This window comes from Atta cephalotes (assembly GCF_000143395.1).
Source record: "Atta cephalotes unplaced genomic scaffold scaffold00052, whole genome shotgun sequence".
NCBI classification, from domain to species: domain Eukaryota; kingdom Metazoa; phylum Arthropoda; class Insecta; order Hymenoptera; family Formicidae; genus Atta; species Atta cephalotes.
In genome coordinates this window covers 1,225,404-1,242,895 of record NW_012130116.1, presented here as the reverse complement: position 1 = coordinate 1,242,895, position 17,492 = coordinate 1,225,404, and the positions used below count along the sequence as shown (strand labels likewise).

General features: G+C 31.2%; 1 protein-coding gene across 1 annotated transcript; it reads left to right on the top strand.

The window, feature by feature from the left end:
• The first annotated feature begins 9,537 nt into the window (after positions 1-9,537).
• Positions 9,538-15,395, top strand: LOC105623053. The gene is made up of 4 exons (XM_012204455.1): positions 9,538-9,732; positions 12,471-12,778; positions 14,623-14,959; positions 15,219-15,395. Exons 1-4 carry the CDS (start codon positions 9,538-9,540, stop codon positions 15,393-15,395), a joined length of 1,017 nt encoding a protein of 338 aa, XP_012059845.1.
• The last annotated feature ends 2,097 nt before the right edge of the window (positions 15,396-17,492 follow it).

Below are 17,492 nucleotides of genomic sequence, written 5' to 3'. Positions count from 1 at the left end.
ACCAGACCAGACAGCACCGTAAGTGGACCGTACTTGTCGTTTCCGGCGGGCGGATCCGTTAAAGCTAAAATGCACTTCGGTGTGCTGCACGACGGTGACCACATTTCTACCCTTTACGAGATTTATCCTTTATACCAGATTTCTACCCTTTAATCTTACGAGATGTGTTAGCCGAATGCTGAGGCTTTTATGGTGTCTTATACACGATGCCTATGAAGTGCGCGCACTCTTCATTTACGATCTCTTTGACAAATTATCAAAAACAATTTAATTCTTGGCGGAATGAAAGACTATTTAAGTTTAATTTTCTATCTATTCTGTCTATAATATTAATCCAGTGATTCCCGATTATTGTATATATACCTATGTAATAATATAAAAATCCAGAAAGAATATTTTTTTGTATGGATTTTTTACGAGATATTTAATGAAATCTCTTACTTTTTAGACTTTTACTTTATTTATCATTTTTTTTGGATATCTCACTATGCAGTTTTGTTTTGATTAGCTTCTAATGATTGATTTTTAGGGAGGTATCTTCTGATTTCCTTGACTAGTTGCCTTACCGTAGTACTTGCTCTTAATCGATTTACTTATAATATTGATAAATTGACTCTCATAATTCACTGATTTACTCTCGCTATATAATAAGCATGAGATATTAATAGTTCAACTACAATCGTAGAGTGACTGTTTCTTCGATATTGCAAATGTTATTTTGTTTGAAATTTCAAAATCATCATTGAGATAATTTCATTTCTTGTATATTTTTTCATTATCTCACTGAATGTTTATTGCAAACAGCATATTATTTTCTTAGAGTCATTTGGTTTATTAAATTATTTAATTGTAATTATTGTTGAAAAAGAAACAATATTTATTTTAAAAGGTACCTAACAATAAGAGAGATTGACGCATAAAGAAAACTTCTTAAAAGAAAAAGAATATGTCTATCACTGCCGAATTATAGCAGTGTTAATAATAATTATGTAAAAATTAATAATCATGTAAAAATTAATATTGTAATATCATCGATACTAATAAAATGTATAGTTTTTCAGACGTGTTTCGTGCGAGTTTTATAAGAGTCACCGAGAAAGATATGATTGCATATTATTGCGGAATGATTCATAGGCAGAGACAGTGACGTATGACTGACTTTATGTGAAGACAAATTTACATCCTGTCCTGCGTACAGACATCATGCAACGTGTCTTATAACACAGGCATATCTGTCCTATAAAATCTCGTAACGGTTGCAGGCATATTCGGCAGATGCTATCATTTCCGGACGATAGGGTGGTCGGAATTACGCCAATTTTGGACAGACTCACGCGGCGGCGCCATATATCGGGGCGACAGCTGCTTATTTTCACGATATACATATGGAGAGGGAACGAGTAGAAATTATCTTGGTAGAAATTATATTTCACCCTTGAGAAATTGCGGTTATGTTGCCGATGCATAAAGTTACGATTTTTGGCTTCACCAATGTGTTCGTCGCTTTCGCTCCCATTCCATTCCGCGTAATGCAGTGGGAATCGAAGCGCGTACTTCATCGGTGTTATTACGGCTTAAATTTTTCTACTTTTCTAACGAGAGCAGAATGCATTCTGAAGAACCGTAACGAATGATATTACGCTTTAATCCTTTTCACAGTGGAGAAACGTTTCCCTTTTACAGAGAGTTTCCTGAAAGCTATTTTACTGCTGAGATTGTAATGACTTTGGTTATTTACTTGCTTCCAGTTATTATAAGAGAAAACTAAATCAAAATCAATGTTATTATAACTAAAAAAACAAAATCGCACGATGAAACACTTCGATCTTTCAAAAGGTGAAATTTTACAAATAAAGATTTTTTAATTTACTTTTATTTTTATAAAGTTGGTAATATTTCTTGTTTTTGAATATATGATGTCAAAGCTCTCAAGGAACACTCCATACATATACATACATACACATGTAGAATACAATATTCACCTGCGTGGCCAAATGTAATTTCGTCTGCTTAAGTTAAAAGATAAATGGCAAGAATCTTTTATGACTACGATCAAGCGTCTTAACATTGTATACAATATCGGCATGCCATCTTCGCTTCCATCTGTCATTCTAATAAATTTTACCGCTGTGTAATGTTGCTGGCCACGTTATCGGCAAATAGTCCTGGTTATGAATCGTAGCAATTCACGAAGGTCTCTTTGTCAAACTTCCTCGTTCTCTGTGCAAATTCAATTTCCCTGATCGCAAGTATGAATTACATCTGCTGCAGCGTATTACTGCGAGATCGCTAGCGTGCTGAATTATTACATAGATTTATTAAGAGTACATCAGCTGGCGCTCGAATTTTCCTGGTCCTATAAAACTGTCTTACTCGCGAACTGTTTTATCACGATACTTTGCCTATGCACGAAGATGCAACGAGGAAATGCTTTAAATTAGGTAAAACGAATGCTTCTTTTGTTCTAATTTTATACATATTCTCTCCTGCGTATTTATTTTTATTTTTTATTTTTATTTTATCTTAAAGAATGAATATTTTCTAAGAATATTTTCTTCAAAATACGATAAAATATTATATTACAGGCACAACAACTAATAAGTAAGTATAGTGTTAATCTTATATGTTTTGTTCATTTATTACTTGTGCAAAATTTCTCAAATGAAATTAACGAATTTAATGCTATTAATTTTTATTTGATACACAATATATTGCGGAGTAATATTTTTGTCTTTAATACGACTTAATTAACCATTCTTTTAAAATAATGTTTGAATAAATTTCCATACAATTGGCCTATCATTTCCATACAATTGCGCAGTATATCACGTTACTCTTATTATTCCTTCGAATCACAATAATTGATTTTCTTTAGTAATTTATAACGAAAAAATCATCGATCCATCTCTTAGAAACAATTCTTCCGAGTTGTTCAAGCGAGATATAAGTACTTGTAAAAGATAAAAGAATTAGAAACACGCACTTTATATATATAATTTTACATATTCTCTGCAGCTCAATATTTATTTAATACGTGAATAAATTGTGATGTTGTGATGTATATATTTTATGTTAGAGACAATTTGTTGCAAAAACTTACGTTGCAAATACAAGATTATTTTAAGTGATAATTTTAACGTGCACTCATCGACGCAGAATGAAAGACATGGACACGATATCCGATATCCACTAAAGTTTACAGTATCGCAAAAGGAAAATCTAGCTCGATGTCACGTATTCGATAACACGGGTTATGCCGCTCCAATATTTACAAAATCTGGACAGTAGTTAATGGTTATTGAGCATAGAAGTCTTCCTTCAAAGAACTAAGCTATCTCAACGAAGATTATCCAGAATGGGAAGATAAATCATCAGAGAGGTTTCCGCAAATCCGAGAGAGGTATTAAAGAATATTACTTGAATGGAATATAACTTAATTAACGTACTAATCTCCATTTAAGCTCATTATTTGGTCGGCAGTTTATTTTGCAAGTTTTCCGAAAGTTTTTTCTTTCACGATATGGAAAAATACTTCTGCGAATACAAAAATGTGGTGTAAAAGCCGTAAAAAATGTTAATTTTGTTGTTAATTTTAATAATATATATTATCATACGTTTCTTTTATTGTAAAAATTTTTGAATATTTTTAATTTACCCATCGGAACTTACTGAGTTGATATAGATAGATCGTCCAAAGATATAATGTAACGTTATCGAAAATATCCGTTATAATTTTTTAATAGAGTAATAATCGAAGATAGCGGTCTAAAGCACCTGCATCTATTACTCGTATCTGCAAATATTCGAGTTAGAATTAATTTAGCAACCTGCTATTACTTTTGATATATCACGTGTATACGACATACATCTGTTCTTCAATTTACAAAAAATTCACAGCATGAAATTACGTAATTGTATGTATTTAATCATAAAAATAAATTAATCTTAAAATAACATATAATAATTGGAAACATAGGTTAAAAGTAAATTAAAATAAATTAAAAGAAAAGATATTATGATGTCGTCTTATATTTTTAATTAATTAAATTTTTAATTAATTAAAATCATTAATCAATTAACGAAGGCAATTACAGTACATATAATGGAATTAATTTTATTAAATATATTTTAAATGTAATTTTTTATATTATAGATATATAATGTTATGTGCTTAACGCGGATTACAGTCATGTATAAAACGCACCATGGTACATTAATTTTCAAATATAAATATTATTTAAAATTATATTAATACGGACGATTCGTTGTGCATATTATTTGAGAGAGATTTTTATTAGATTTATTATTTCCCATTTTTTATATTCTGATTGCACATATATTATTTACACGTATTTGCTTCTCGATGTATTTTTTTAATAATTTCATTTTCACTTCATTTGCACTTCATTCGTTTTACATTCATAGGCGAATGGTTTCTATTTGAAGATCATATTTGCTTACACGGTTCATATTGTCTAAAAATTATTGATCCACCCGATCAATTGCGAGAACGTCTGTTCGGCAATTCGATGACGATCTAAACGGCAATATGCGGTTTCACGGTACTCTCCGCGTTTGATGCCACCTGACTGTAATTCCTGTCGAACATTATCCGCGCTCCTGGAGCGTCCGGTATTTCTGCGGTGTGTCTGCGTGTACATACGCGTCGCTCCAGGACGCGCCGTGCGTGTGGATTCGCGCGCACAATGTCCACCTGGTCGCAACGTACAATCGATATGCGCGTATATGCATACCTCTCTATGTACGTATACGCGGTATGTGAAATACCACATATTTACCAGGATCCATTTACCAGGTCAGATGTTTGGACCCCCTCAGGTCGACGTATCGCGAGATCTGCCTCGTACAATGACAAACTCGAATTAATCCTTCAGAAAAGAGGGAGGCTTGACTGGTCTCTCATATTCATCAGTGACAGAGATTGCGGTTAATACTTGCTTTTGGGAAAAGCATTGAATGCATTTCTCTTATAAAGGAAAAACACGATTTGATTCTATCTTTTGTCGTTCATTATCCGGCGACATTACAATGTTTGAGACTGATGAGGCTTGCTTTTCTGGTAATTCTTTAATTATGAGTTTAATTAAGAGACCGTGAGATTTCTCATTACTATAATAACGAGTATAACAATAAAATAGAAGAAATAAAATGTACTAATAGGGAAAAAAAATAATTAAGATATAATAATTAAGATTTTTAAACAAGTTTTTCCAAAAAGCAAATTGCTATTTAGATTAAATTTTCACAATTTGTCTCTAATTATTCGATTATTCTAATGTCTACTGGAAGATTACAAGTTGAGTTAATTAAGTTATCTCTCTGTAAAGCTAATTATCATGGAATTGCTAATTATCATGTACGTTGAGAACTGAATAACCTTAGAGACAGTCTAAAATCATTAAATAACAAAAAAATGTTAAGTACAAAATAAAATATTCGCTTTTAAAAATTATCATTTCTGTGTATTATAAATTCTCAACATTCAGCTATAATAATCAACATACTAATAAATAACAGCCGTCAATAAATAATTTTGATATCAATAAATTTTGCAACAACAATCCCAATATTTTTTAATCAGAAATAATAATCGACAATCAATTCAAATATATATTTTAATAACGATCCGACTACGCGAGAGTAATAAATGATAATAAGTAATAATTTATAATAAATAATAATTAAATTTTATGTATTAATTTCTCGTAATATATCTCGGAATAATAACCGTGATAATATTCGTAGCTCATGTCGATTGCAATATCTCGCAGCCCTCGGTCATCGGTTTAAGTTGCCTCGTGCGAATATTTCGTTTTGCTATTTTATTATTTCAGTATTTTTACTCGCGACGGAAATGCATTTATATCGCAGCGGTGGTTTCACTCTCGAGATTACCTGGCGGAAACGTGTGCCTTTCCTCGTATGCACTGCGGGGGTTTCGATCCCTGGCTCTCTCATCACGCAAGTTACCCTGCGATCGATGCCCTCCGAGAGGGAAAACGTCGAATTCACGACGCGACATGACTCAACTGGACGATTCATGCATAATTTATCCGGACTTAATTAGTCAGAGGTCAGAGAGAAAGACAGAGAGAGAGAGAGAGAGAGAGAGAGAGAGAGAGAGAGAGAGAGAGAGCGAGCGAATCGGAAAAATACTTTCCACAAATATGACATTCGTAACTTTTCAAACATTATAACTTCTGTGCGTTATAAATTCTCAACTAACCGTAATAATCAATACCATAAATAACAATCATAAATAAATTTTGCAACAATCCCAATATTTTTTAATTAGAAGTAATAATCGATAATTAAATCCATCGGTGTTCCTCTCATATAAATTTGTATAAATGATTTAGCCTCTCTCTCCGCTTGTTATGTAGATTACGTGCGTTAATAGTTTTCCTGTCTTCCTCGATTTCTCTCTGTTCGATTAGAATGAATGCGTAACGACCGGGAATGACTTTAACAAGGAAACTTTCGCAACTGTCTCTCTTGGAGTTCATGGAGTTCCAAGTGTATATCGAAGTAGCTTGCGACGAGAGATGTGCACTTTCTTCTTCGCTTACTACAATATATAGTACAGTCTTAGAGGTTGAAACTAAGAGCGAAACTATAAATGAACGTTTGAGACAGAAGTTTCACATTTGAAAACGCTTTGTAATATTATACATTTAGATTTTTCAAGTAAATTATAAGAAAATCTTAATTTTTCTCCGAAATTATTCGTGAAATTTACATTTATACTCATGAAAGAACAAAATTTCAAATTAACTTTATGAAAAAACTGTTTCACTTGCAAGAATCTTCATTAAAATTCACATTTTTTTCTTACTAAAATTATATTAAACTAGATTAAAAAATCGTAAAAGAAACAATTGAAAGGAATAGTTATAAAAGTTTCGTTATAAAATTATGCATTTTAAGATTTTATTTCCGGAAATTGTATGTATTGTCGCAAGAGTTTCCAATTTTTACAATAGGGAATCATTTCCGTTTACGTATTCAGTAAGTAGTTAATGCAGGATTTTTCGTCCTTTCTAAAGGTTCTCGAACGAACACGCGTTCCAAAAGAAATCCGTTATTCATCGATGGGAAGATAATCTGTAGACAATCTGTCGAGTGTTGCTATGCGTGTTTCAGCTGGGAGATTTGTATAGTTAAATTGAAGTTGAAATTTGCAAAATTTATTTTAATGCAAGGAATAAATGGATACAATTCTTTCAATTAGACTTTTATTACTATAATTTAAGGTGTAAAAGATTAATTAAAAATGTACAAAATTAAAAATTATAAAAATTATTATAAAATTAGAAAAATTAAAAAAATTATTATTATATAAAATGATAATAATAATATAAATAACGTCAATTTTTATGTAGAAATTAGAATTTTATGTTTTTAATTATTATCACAACATTTTGTAATCGATTTTGGATTCAATCTGTAATTATTTTGAAGAAAACTAAATTAGAAAATAATAGATTATTTTCTTAGAAATAGATTATTTTCTTAGAATAGATTATTTTCTTAGAATTCACAGAACCATAGTAACTGTAAGATACTTGAAATTTTTGGACCCATCGTCAATACAGAAAATTTCTATATTTTGAATAAGTTTTATGTTACAGATTCATTTTTAGGAAAAGATTGAACGGAAAACTATATCAATTTATTCCTTTCTCTAAAAAATAAATTTTTCAAATTTTATCTACAATTCAATTATAGAAATCTTGTATTCCTCCGTAAAGCCGAGTTACTTTTAATCGAGAGCAATCTTACGTTCTCGGTGAACGACACTGCGAGTTCGTACGTATATACCAGCCGCGTGTCGCGATCTTGAACACAGAATTGCGGTAGGTATATACAGTGTTTGATGTACGGTGCGATGTAAATTTCTAGATAGAGATCGATATCACATAAGGCTCGTATGGCATCAACTGTTTTTATAGCGTTTCTCTGGTGAGAGCCAAAGGCAAAGCTAAAGTTTTCATGCAAGTGCAACTTCGATTTTTAGAGACGTTCTATTCCGCAGACGTATACTGGCTTCGCGTAACAGCTGTAACGTAATATATGTAATAAGACCAGATGTCCCGCTTTTGAAATGATTGTTTCGCTGTTCCGTCAAATATATCAAAAAATATATATATATAAAAATATATATATATATCAAAAATATATATGTACAAAAAAAAAATAATATATATATATATATATATATATATATAAAATTGTATTATTTTCTTAAAAATAAAATTGCTATTATTATATTTATCTTTACATCCATACATTCTTTCAACATAAAATTGTTTCGCTTTGGATTCGAAAATATCTAATTTCTTTACTGACTGTAAAAATAAATAAAGAATAAATTTGACGATATATAAAGATTACAGAGCAAATCTAAGGAAAATTAAAAATATATATAAAAAAATGATGAAGGTATGAAATTATTAAATTTTCTGTCGAAAATTTCTTGTAAATTCGACAAAGCAACAAAGACATAGTCTTGCGACAAAAGTATCGTTTTTACATTATATATTTATTGTATATGTATGAAGAAATAATAACACTGAGCATATATCATTTACGCGTATCGCTTTCGTACTAGTTTGATCGTCAAGCTTTATTAAACTGGAGCTGTATCATTTCCATGATCACTGATTTATTTGCCGATTGCGTTTCTTGGTATTAGGATCAGTTACCGCGAGTATGCTTATCGTGCGCTAGGACTCGTGTCGAGTTTCATATAGTTGTATAGTCGGATGATTCATTACTATAATGAGAAAAAGATAACGCAAATGCGAAAGATACTCAAGCAAATTTTAAATCACGTAGATTCGTTTTTTTAACGCGAAAATTGCTTTTTCTTTTCGAAGAAAACAAGCTTTCTGAACTTTTCTTTTTATCTTGTCGAAGTGTAAGTAATTGTCCGGAAAAGACATATCGATTTCCGACCTTTCAATCATTCGCAAAAATTTCCAATATTATTATACACTTATCCAAACGCGAGCTGTTCCTACTTTGATTACACTTCAACTAAATTCTAATTAATTTAGATTTAACTCTAATGGTACAATGTCTTTAGAATTAACGCATCTAAAATTAACATTCTTAATAATAGTGTTTTTAAATTATAATTTAGTTTTTATAAATATACGCTAAAATGAGATTAGAAAAATAAAGAATATGGTAGAAATTGTAAGTTAAAAATAAAAGTTAATAGATGTAATAAAAAGAATAAGTGATTCAAGTATAGAGACAATATTTTATTTATTTTAATAGGTAGACAATAAGGCAATCTATTTTAACGTAATCGCATTTCTCTACAATACCCCTATTGTCATTTATATTAAAAGGGATCACTTGAACAGCTAAATTTACTTGGAACAGCTAATTTACTTGGAGAGAGGCGTTTTAATATCCTAAAATAACTTGTTAAGAAGATCGTCAGATAAGTAGAATGACAAATCGCTCATCGCATCACTTTCTGTTTGCAGCTTCGACGAGACGTCGATGGACAGCTGTATATTGGCTACTATCGACGAGGGCTGTCGAGTCAGTGACTTATCGGGCGAGTCGATGAAGGACAGTAACGAGGTGGAAGTGACGTCATTGGAGGAAGCCAAGTCGGTCATAGCGGCACTCAGAGCGAGACAGCGGGCTCAAGCCCACCAAATGCTCGCTTGGCGAAGGACCCTTAAATTGCAGGTAAGTTTCAATTACCAGGAAGGATTTCTACATGCAAAGGCAATCCCACTTGCAGTCTTCGACGAGGAAATCAGTCGGGAAGAACGCAAGACGATCGATCAAAGCCATTACCTCTGAAAACCATAAAACACGCTCAGCCCACGGACTGATGTTACAGACAGTGAAATATTAGATACATGGTAATCCATTTAGACGCGAAGAAATACATATTTTTGTCGCTTTACGAAGCGAACGAATGAATATTTAAAACAAACGTTATATGCTTATACAGATATACTGTAATTGGAAAATATCCATTAAATTAAAATCAAGACTCAAATTGAAAAAAAAACAAGTTTCATCAGATAGTTTGTTAATCAAAAGTTTAACTTTTTCTAGAAATATTCTTTGTTTTTAAGCATTTTCGTAAGATTTTGATGAAAAATCTGAATTATAATTTTCCATTCGATCGTGAAATACATTTTGGCCTTGAACATTCTATCCAATTCATGTCCAATTTGAGCTCTAGAGCTAAAACACAAAGCTATTGACGCAAAGAAATATGGATAAGATTTCAGAGATTGTAAAATATTGATATGTGTTTGATGCTTATCAACACTTTACAGTCCATGAAATCTTACTCACATTGAATTTTTTGCGTCGATTTTGTTCTGCGTTTTGGCACTGGAGCTCAAATTGGACAGGTCTGCATTTTAGACCTATAATGATGCCAATGGGAAAGATAAATTTCAGCAGGTAAACGAAACGGTATGCTGCCATCGAGTCATTGCTGTAAAGAGATTTCCGAGCATTTCTGGGATAAGCCCGGAGCGTCTCGTGACATCCTACGATTTCGCGTCTGACTTTGCGTGACTAGAGGTAATTCTCGGTTTGCGAGGGTAGACCTCGCGAGAAAAAAAAAGACTCACTAAATTTGCTGGCAATCTGCGAAGGAATAATTGCTACAAAATGATCTTCTTTCTCCCTTAGACGGCGCCGGGAAAAATACCAGCGGGATTACCATGGCCGATTATCAAATAACAACTTTTCCATATATTTTTATTAATTATAAATGGAGAAATGTTAATACTTGATGAGTTCATTTCGGTAGTAAAAGACAATTTTTCGTGATATGCACGCATATTGCGCAGATATGTTACGGAATCCGGATTTAAAAGAAAGATTTTGAATAGAACTTTCGATTTTTGATAATCATCTATTAGGTGTGGGAAAAAGTTTGTGGCATTTTTCCCGTTAGATGACATTAAAAAAACGTCACGAACTTTTTCCCATACCTAATATTTAATGTTTGTACGTTTTCTATTTCTTTTTGTAAAAATTTATTTTTCTTTAATATGGTAATCAGTGAAAATAAAGAAATGTGTATCCTAAATTTGAAAAAAGAAAAAGACAAGTATGAGTCTCATAATTAAGATTTTTCATATTTAATATACATATTGTCACATCAACTTGATATATTTATTGCCACAATAAACAATATTCTTATTTCCTTTCTCTTCGAAAAATTTAAATTTTTAAGACTGTAGCACAGATTTTTTGCATAACATGTAAAAATGAAAGATTCTGATTGATTCTCTCTCAAATTCTCTTATGCGTTATGCAAAAATCATCTGTGTTGTGGCCTTTATTTTTTTATGAAAATATGAATAATGACACTCTACGTGAATTTTTAATTATTTTCCATTACACGTTGTTCATAAAATAAACGCTAATTTAAATTTTATTTGTCTTTAATTTAAACTACATTAATACGATACTTTAAAACTGACCACAGAAATGGATTGATTTACATTTTGACACACGTAGAAATAAAAAATAACAAAATGTTATTTAACTCCATGGATTGGATTATCATTGCTTCTTTGATATCTAACAATAAAAGAAATGTCTTCTTATTTCCCTTTCCTGAATCCAAAATCTGTCTATTAATTGATCGTTCACATGATGCATCTATCGGCCAAACGTGTCAATTATTTTCCGCGTATATGTCTTATATATCTTATATATCTTCTATCTATATGTCTTATATATCTTCAAAATGCGTGAGACGCTCCGGCGATAGCACCTGGTCGTCTTACGGTACTGTTTATATTGCACACAATAGCGAGAGTAATGGACTCATCCTCAACGCGTGCAGGCGGACGGAAGGAAGGAGACGCGAGCAATGCTCATGCAAAGCGATCGGCCGGATATGTACGACGTGTAGATATACCGTACATCGTTGTGCAAACATGCAGCTTCACGCACGTATCGACGCATACAGAGGAAACGCGTGCAGCGGAACGGCACGTATCTGCCATTCATCGCATACTGATAACGTCCTTCGCGTAAAGCAAGTGGACTCGAGAGATGTTTGCACAAATACGTATGAACTGATGCGCGGTGTTTGATAAAAAAAGAAAAAAATATGATTCAATATTATATCGTCCTAATGAGCGATATTCGAACAGTATTTACCGGTAAACGAGATGAGAAAACCGGGGAAATCAATTAACAGCGCTAAACAAATATTAATAATAATGGTAGCGAGAGCTGCATCGTTTGCTAATTAATTACTTAATATTGAAAGTAAATGGCGAAATGTCGGTTGGTTTCGCAACCACGAATTCGCGCCGTTATTAATTATCATACATGAATTATCGGGTGAAGAATCCGCAGTTTATTGTACTCACGAATTAATGGGAAATTACAAAAAACGCTATTGACTTGTTCAATTTTGTAATCGTGACGTTTTGCAGGAGGACCTGGTGGCTCGATTGACGCGGGAAAAAGCTGAGCAGCTGCGAACGTTGTCGTCGCAACTTTTGCTGTTCGAGTCAAGGCTCTGCAGGAAACAGAAGGAAATCGAAGCCAGTCTGAGTCAGCGAGAATCCATTATTTTACGACAACAAAGGGTGATTCGACAATTGCAGAACAGATTGGCGGAGAGGAACACGAGCACTCGGGACTCGCCACCTTGCGACGCCCTGGACAGATTAGACAGTCTCGGGGATAGCGATAGCGCCGTGGTGCTCGAGGAAACCGCGGATGATCCTGCCCCACCAAGGTGAATATTTTTAAAATAGATTTACACGCACATCAGTTACATCGTCTATGAAATTAAGATAGCTTTTACTGCGTCTAATAGAATATAAAAACATGAAAAGTAAGAATGAAAAGTGCACTGGAAAAAAATAATGTTATATCAACAGCATTATTTTAATTGTAAATAATCTTCATCGCGAGCGTGGCATGGCAGACAGCACACTGGTCTATCATGCCAGAGATCCCAATAAGATCATTGGGTGCGTTCGATCCCAATAGGAATCAAAATATTTACGCTCATATCTCCTCTCGGACAAGGTCGGCAACCTCCTTGAGAGTATCCTTGCCCACAGAAACACCTCTTGAAAATCCGCCATTCGGAACCGGCATTAAAACTCATATATAACTCTACATAACTCTAGGTCTCATATGCTCGTAGCAATTGAATAAGCGCATCACAAGCATAGAGAGTTGTAACACAGGTCAGAAGCCTAAGAAGAAGAAGAAGAAGAAGAAGAAAAAGAAAATAATCTTATTGATAATTTGAAATATTGATTTATAACAACAATATTAATGAAGACGAAGATATGAAGGACACATAAGAGTCAAATGAACAATTAAGAGTGTAGAAAGACAAATTATAAAATATATATATATAGTTGTATAGATTCAAAAATTATATATTACAAAAAATATATATTAAAGGAAATTGTGTTAAAAAATATATAATTGTATTTAAAGCAAGTAGCAATATTCTCTAAACGAAATGCTCATCCAATAATCGCAAATTTCATTCTGCATGATAATAACTCGTCAAAACATATGGATGAATGTCCTTAGCGGATGTTATTGCTTGCTTTAAATACAACTATATATTTTTTAATACAATTTCTTTTCTCTAGAATACCGAGAGATTGCAAACATTAAGTTCACAAACCATTTGCAAGCAATTTTCTCCGATTTTTTGCAAAGCATCCGTTTCGCTGCTATTTATGTTAATATAGTATTTTCTTTCTATACCACTATAGTTATACTCAGGTAATATCGTGACTACGTTTTGTATTAATTATCTGAAGATAATTTAATGGAGAAACTGAAACATGTAATATATATTTTTCTATAATTTTTGAATTTATACAATTGAATATATTTTGTTTAGACTCTTAATTGTATATTTGACTCTTATGTACCCTTCATATCTTTATATTGTTTTAAAAAATTAAGAATCCTGTATTTCTTGTTATTTGAATATTAGTGAAACAAAATTTTACTAAAACAAGAGCATAACATATTTGTTTCATTAATGTCATTGAATTAACAAAATTATTTTCATTTAAAATAATGTTGTTGATACATCATTTTTTTCAATATGCAAAAGCAAAAATATAAACAAGGTTTAAACATGCATTCATAATTTGAATTTCTTTGGAAAAATATCATTTTCAATTTGTGATGTGATATGTTTTATTTGTGATTGCGATCAGTACAGACTGCGTTGACTGGAATGACATTAAGAATAATGATAAATAGTTTAAAAAATATTTATTTACATCGGTGTATAATAATTATATTGAAATACGTTCAAAATTTCTATGATAAAGTTGTAATGTATCTTAAGCTCACTTTAATTTATGATTTACGATAAAATGCGAAACTATAACTATTTGTTATCTTATACATAACGAAAAACATTTTTAACGAAAGTTATTTGAAAAATCGCAGTTTATATCTAATATACAAATCAAAATATTAACAGATGAAATATGTACACGTAAGAAAATATATGAAGTTCTATAAATAGAATTCTTTCACAAATTATAGGTCATTTATAATTGATTTTATATATATTCTAATTGTAATCCACAGATTTCGTTCTAACATTACTGATGTAACTGTGATCCGTTCTGTGTCCGATGCGGTGGAACCGTCGAACAAATATTCGTCGATGCGACGTTGCAACGGTTTTCTCAGAAGACCGGAGATTCTGGAAACCGTGTATTCCGTGGAGGAAGACGGTGACAGCGAAAATAATCAGGATCCGTCGGAATCGACAGAGAATTCGGAATACGAAGACAGGAGAATGAAAAACTTAGGCAACGGAAAGGGCAGGCTTCAAGATCTCTACGGCAGTTTCGAAAGGTTGGCTCAAGACACAGATTCTCCACCCAGCGAAAGACCCAGAGACGAAAGCCAACAGGCGCAGGTAACAGAAACTATTTGAAATCTTATCGGCGTATAAGAGAATTCGATTTATTAGAAAATATTTGTGAAATACTCGGATTGAAACATCCTAATGAGAAAAAGTAACAAGATTTACATAAAAACGTAACTTAAAACATAATGCAAACTTACACTCTAATTTAAGATATATTCTTCATTTAGATTTTCTCATGTTTAATTTTAAAATCCATGCTAGTACATATAAATTGATCTTTCCATAAGAAATTTATTTATCCTTTCAGGTGACATATAATAGGGTAATGAGCAATCATAGATCCGTGACGAAGCCAAAAGACGTGAAGTACAAGAGGATAAATAAGGCAAAATCGAAAAGTCTTGAAGAACTTAGAGGACGTCTTAGAAATTGGGTCGAGAAAGGAAATAAAATAGCTATATCATTGGATCAGTCATATGCTTGAGCTTACTATCCGTATATATGAAAATATATAAATTATTATTTTATGAACGAAAACGTGTAATGCCCAAAATTATGATTTTATTTGTAAGATTAAGGAATGGACTTTTATCTTTAGTAAAGTCGCTACTGTATTTAATTGAAATATTATCGCTTCATGTGATATTTACTGTAATATTTTGTCATGTTAATTATGCACCTAGATCAAAGATAAATGATTCGAAACTTGTGATATGATTTTATTATATACAAAAGCGCGTAGTTAAGAAAAATTTATTATCTGGCGAAGAAATAAGTAACTCTTAAGTATTATAATAAAAATTTATAACAAATATTGTATATAGTTTCCATCTGTTTTTATTTATGTTATAACAAATTCTTCAAATATTATTACGATTAAACATTTATCAATAGCATTCTCATATCATTTTTTCGAAATTAAAAATAGTTAGAAACTAAAAAATCTGAAAAGCAATATCAAATATATTAAAAGTATGAAAAGTAAATATAATCTACTAAGATTCAAAACAGATTTGCGATTCATTTATTATGATACTTAAGGGTTAATATAAACTCGAAACGATGCGCCTGAATTGCGCATATTTTTGACTCTTCTTTCATTAATAATAAAAATTAACTTGTGTGACTATATTCTGAATGTGTACGAAAAAAACTTTAAGCGGCCTAAATATTGAATTACAAATATAATAATAAGTGTACATTTTTGAGCATCAAGAAAGTTCACTATTAACATGAAAATGTTAAACATTACGCACGTTTTTCTGCACATACAATTACATCAAAATAAGATTTTTTTTATTATTAAATGCTACTTATTATCCTCAGTTCAGAAAGATATATTATATCATGTTTTACTATAGAAAATTTAGAATTAATAAATTCTTCTTGTAACTTGAAATAACTTAGAAATTATACCGAGGTTTCTCTATTAAACAGAGGCATATATTGAGAATGAATTTTTAAAAGATTTTTTTTTTAATTAAAAAATTTCTTTTTTAAAAATCATATAAAATATATAATTAAGAAAAAAATGTAAACTAAATGCTCTTGATAATCCACTTAAATATATTATTATTTGTGTGCCTATCTTTCTATAAACAAATATTCTTAATACATAATGTATATAAAAATCATTATCTTGATGTTTACTTAAAATCTTAAGAATGATAATCACATCAAAGCATTGTGAAGCAAAATATATTAGGTATTTTTGATTATATCTTTTTACATAAAAATTTTCTATCTAATGCATCTCATTGATCCAAAGAATCTGTATTTATAATTAAAATCCAATTGCTTAATTGTTAAAAATTCCTATAATTATATTGTCCTACTTTAAACATTTTCTATTAGATAAATTAAACAAAATATTTTTTAAAAATCGATAATTAAAATGAACAAAATTTGCTGTGCTCCTATACATTAAATTAAAATTTTATAAAATTTAGGTATATTTCATTGTACATATAAAATTCTAAAGCTACATGTACACTTTTATATTGAATATAAATTCTGATGACGTGCTGCGATTATGTACACTATATATGACAGTTTTTATAAAAAAAACATGTCTTCGCATGTAATCGCACTGTTTATAATGATATTTTTACATGCACACGCATTTTACTATTCTTCTGATAAAATAAAAAAGTACGCTCGAAAATTATTGTTTTGGTACAAATTGCTTGTGATGTAAGTGCAATTTTCTCCATTTTGAATACATCTATTCATCTTTCATTATCGTGTTTTCGCAGACGGGTATAAGAAAGCTACTGACAATCCGTATTTTTGCAAGCTTAAAGAAAAAGAAGAAACAAGCAAATGCCTCTGGCAATACTTTTGTAAATAATTGGAAACATGAACGTATGAACGTTCATAGTAGATATAGATTCTGCGATAGTTATATATATTATGTAGATAGATTTATTATATATATTGAAATAATAAATTGTAATATTATATTGTATTTTGAGTTTAATGTTCCTGTGGACTGAGCAACAGTCACCGAGAGATCTCGTGCATAGTATATTTGCACGCGCTTAAATACATATGCATATAAAAAATATGGAGATATATATAT

What these genes read in the sequence shown, in the direction of transcription:
- LOC105623053 (XM_012204455.1), top strand. Translation starts at nt 9,538, where the DNA reads ATGGACAGCTGTATATTGGCTACTATCGACGAGGGCTGTCGAGTCAGT. An exon ending in GAAGGACCCTTAAATTGCAG is followed by an intron (nt 9,733 to 12,470) that starts GTAAGTTTCAAT and finishes GACGTTTTGCAG; the next exon opens with GAGGACCTGGTGGCTCGATT. An exon ending in GATGATCCTGCCCCACCAAG is followed by an intron (nt 12,779 to 14,622) that starts GTGAATATTTTT and finishes TGTAATCCACAG; the next exon opens with ATTTCGTTCTAACATTACTG.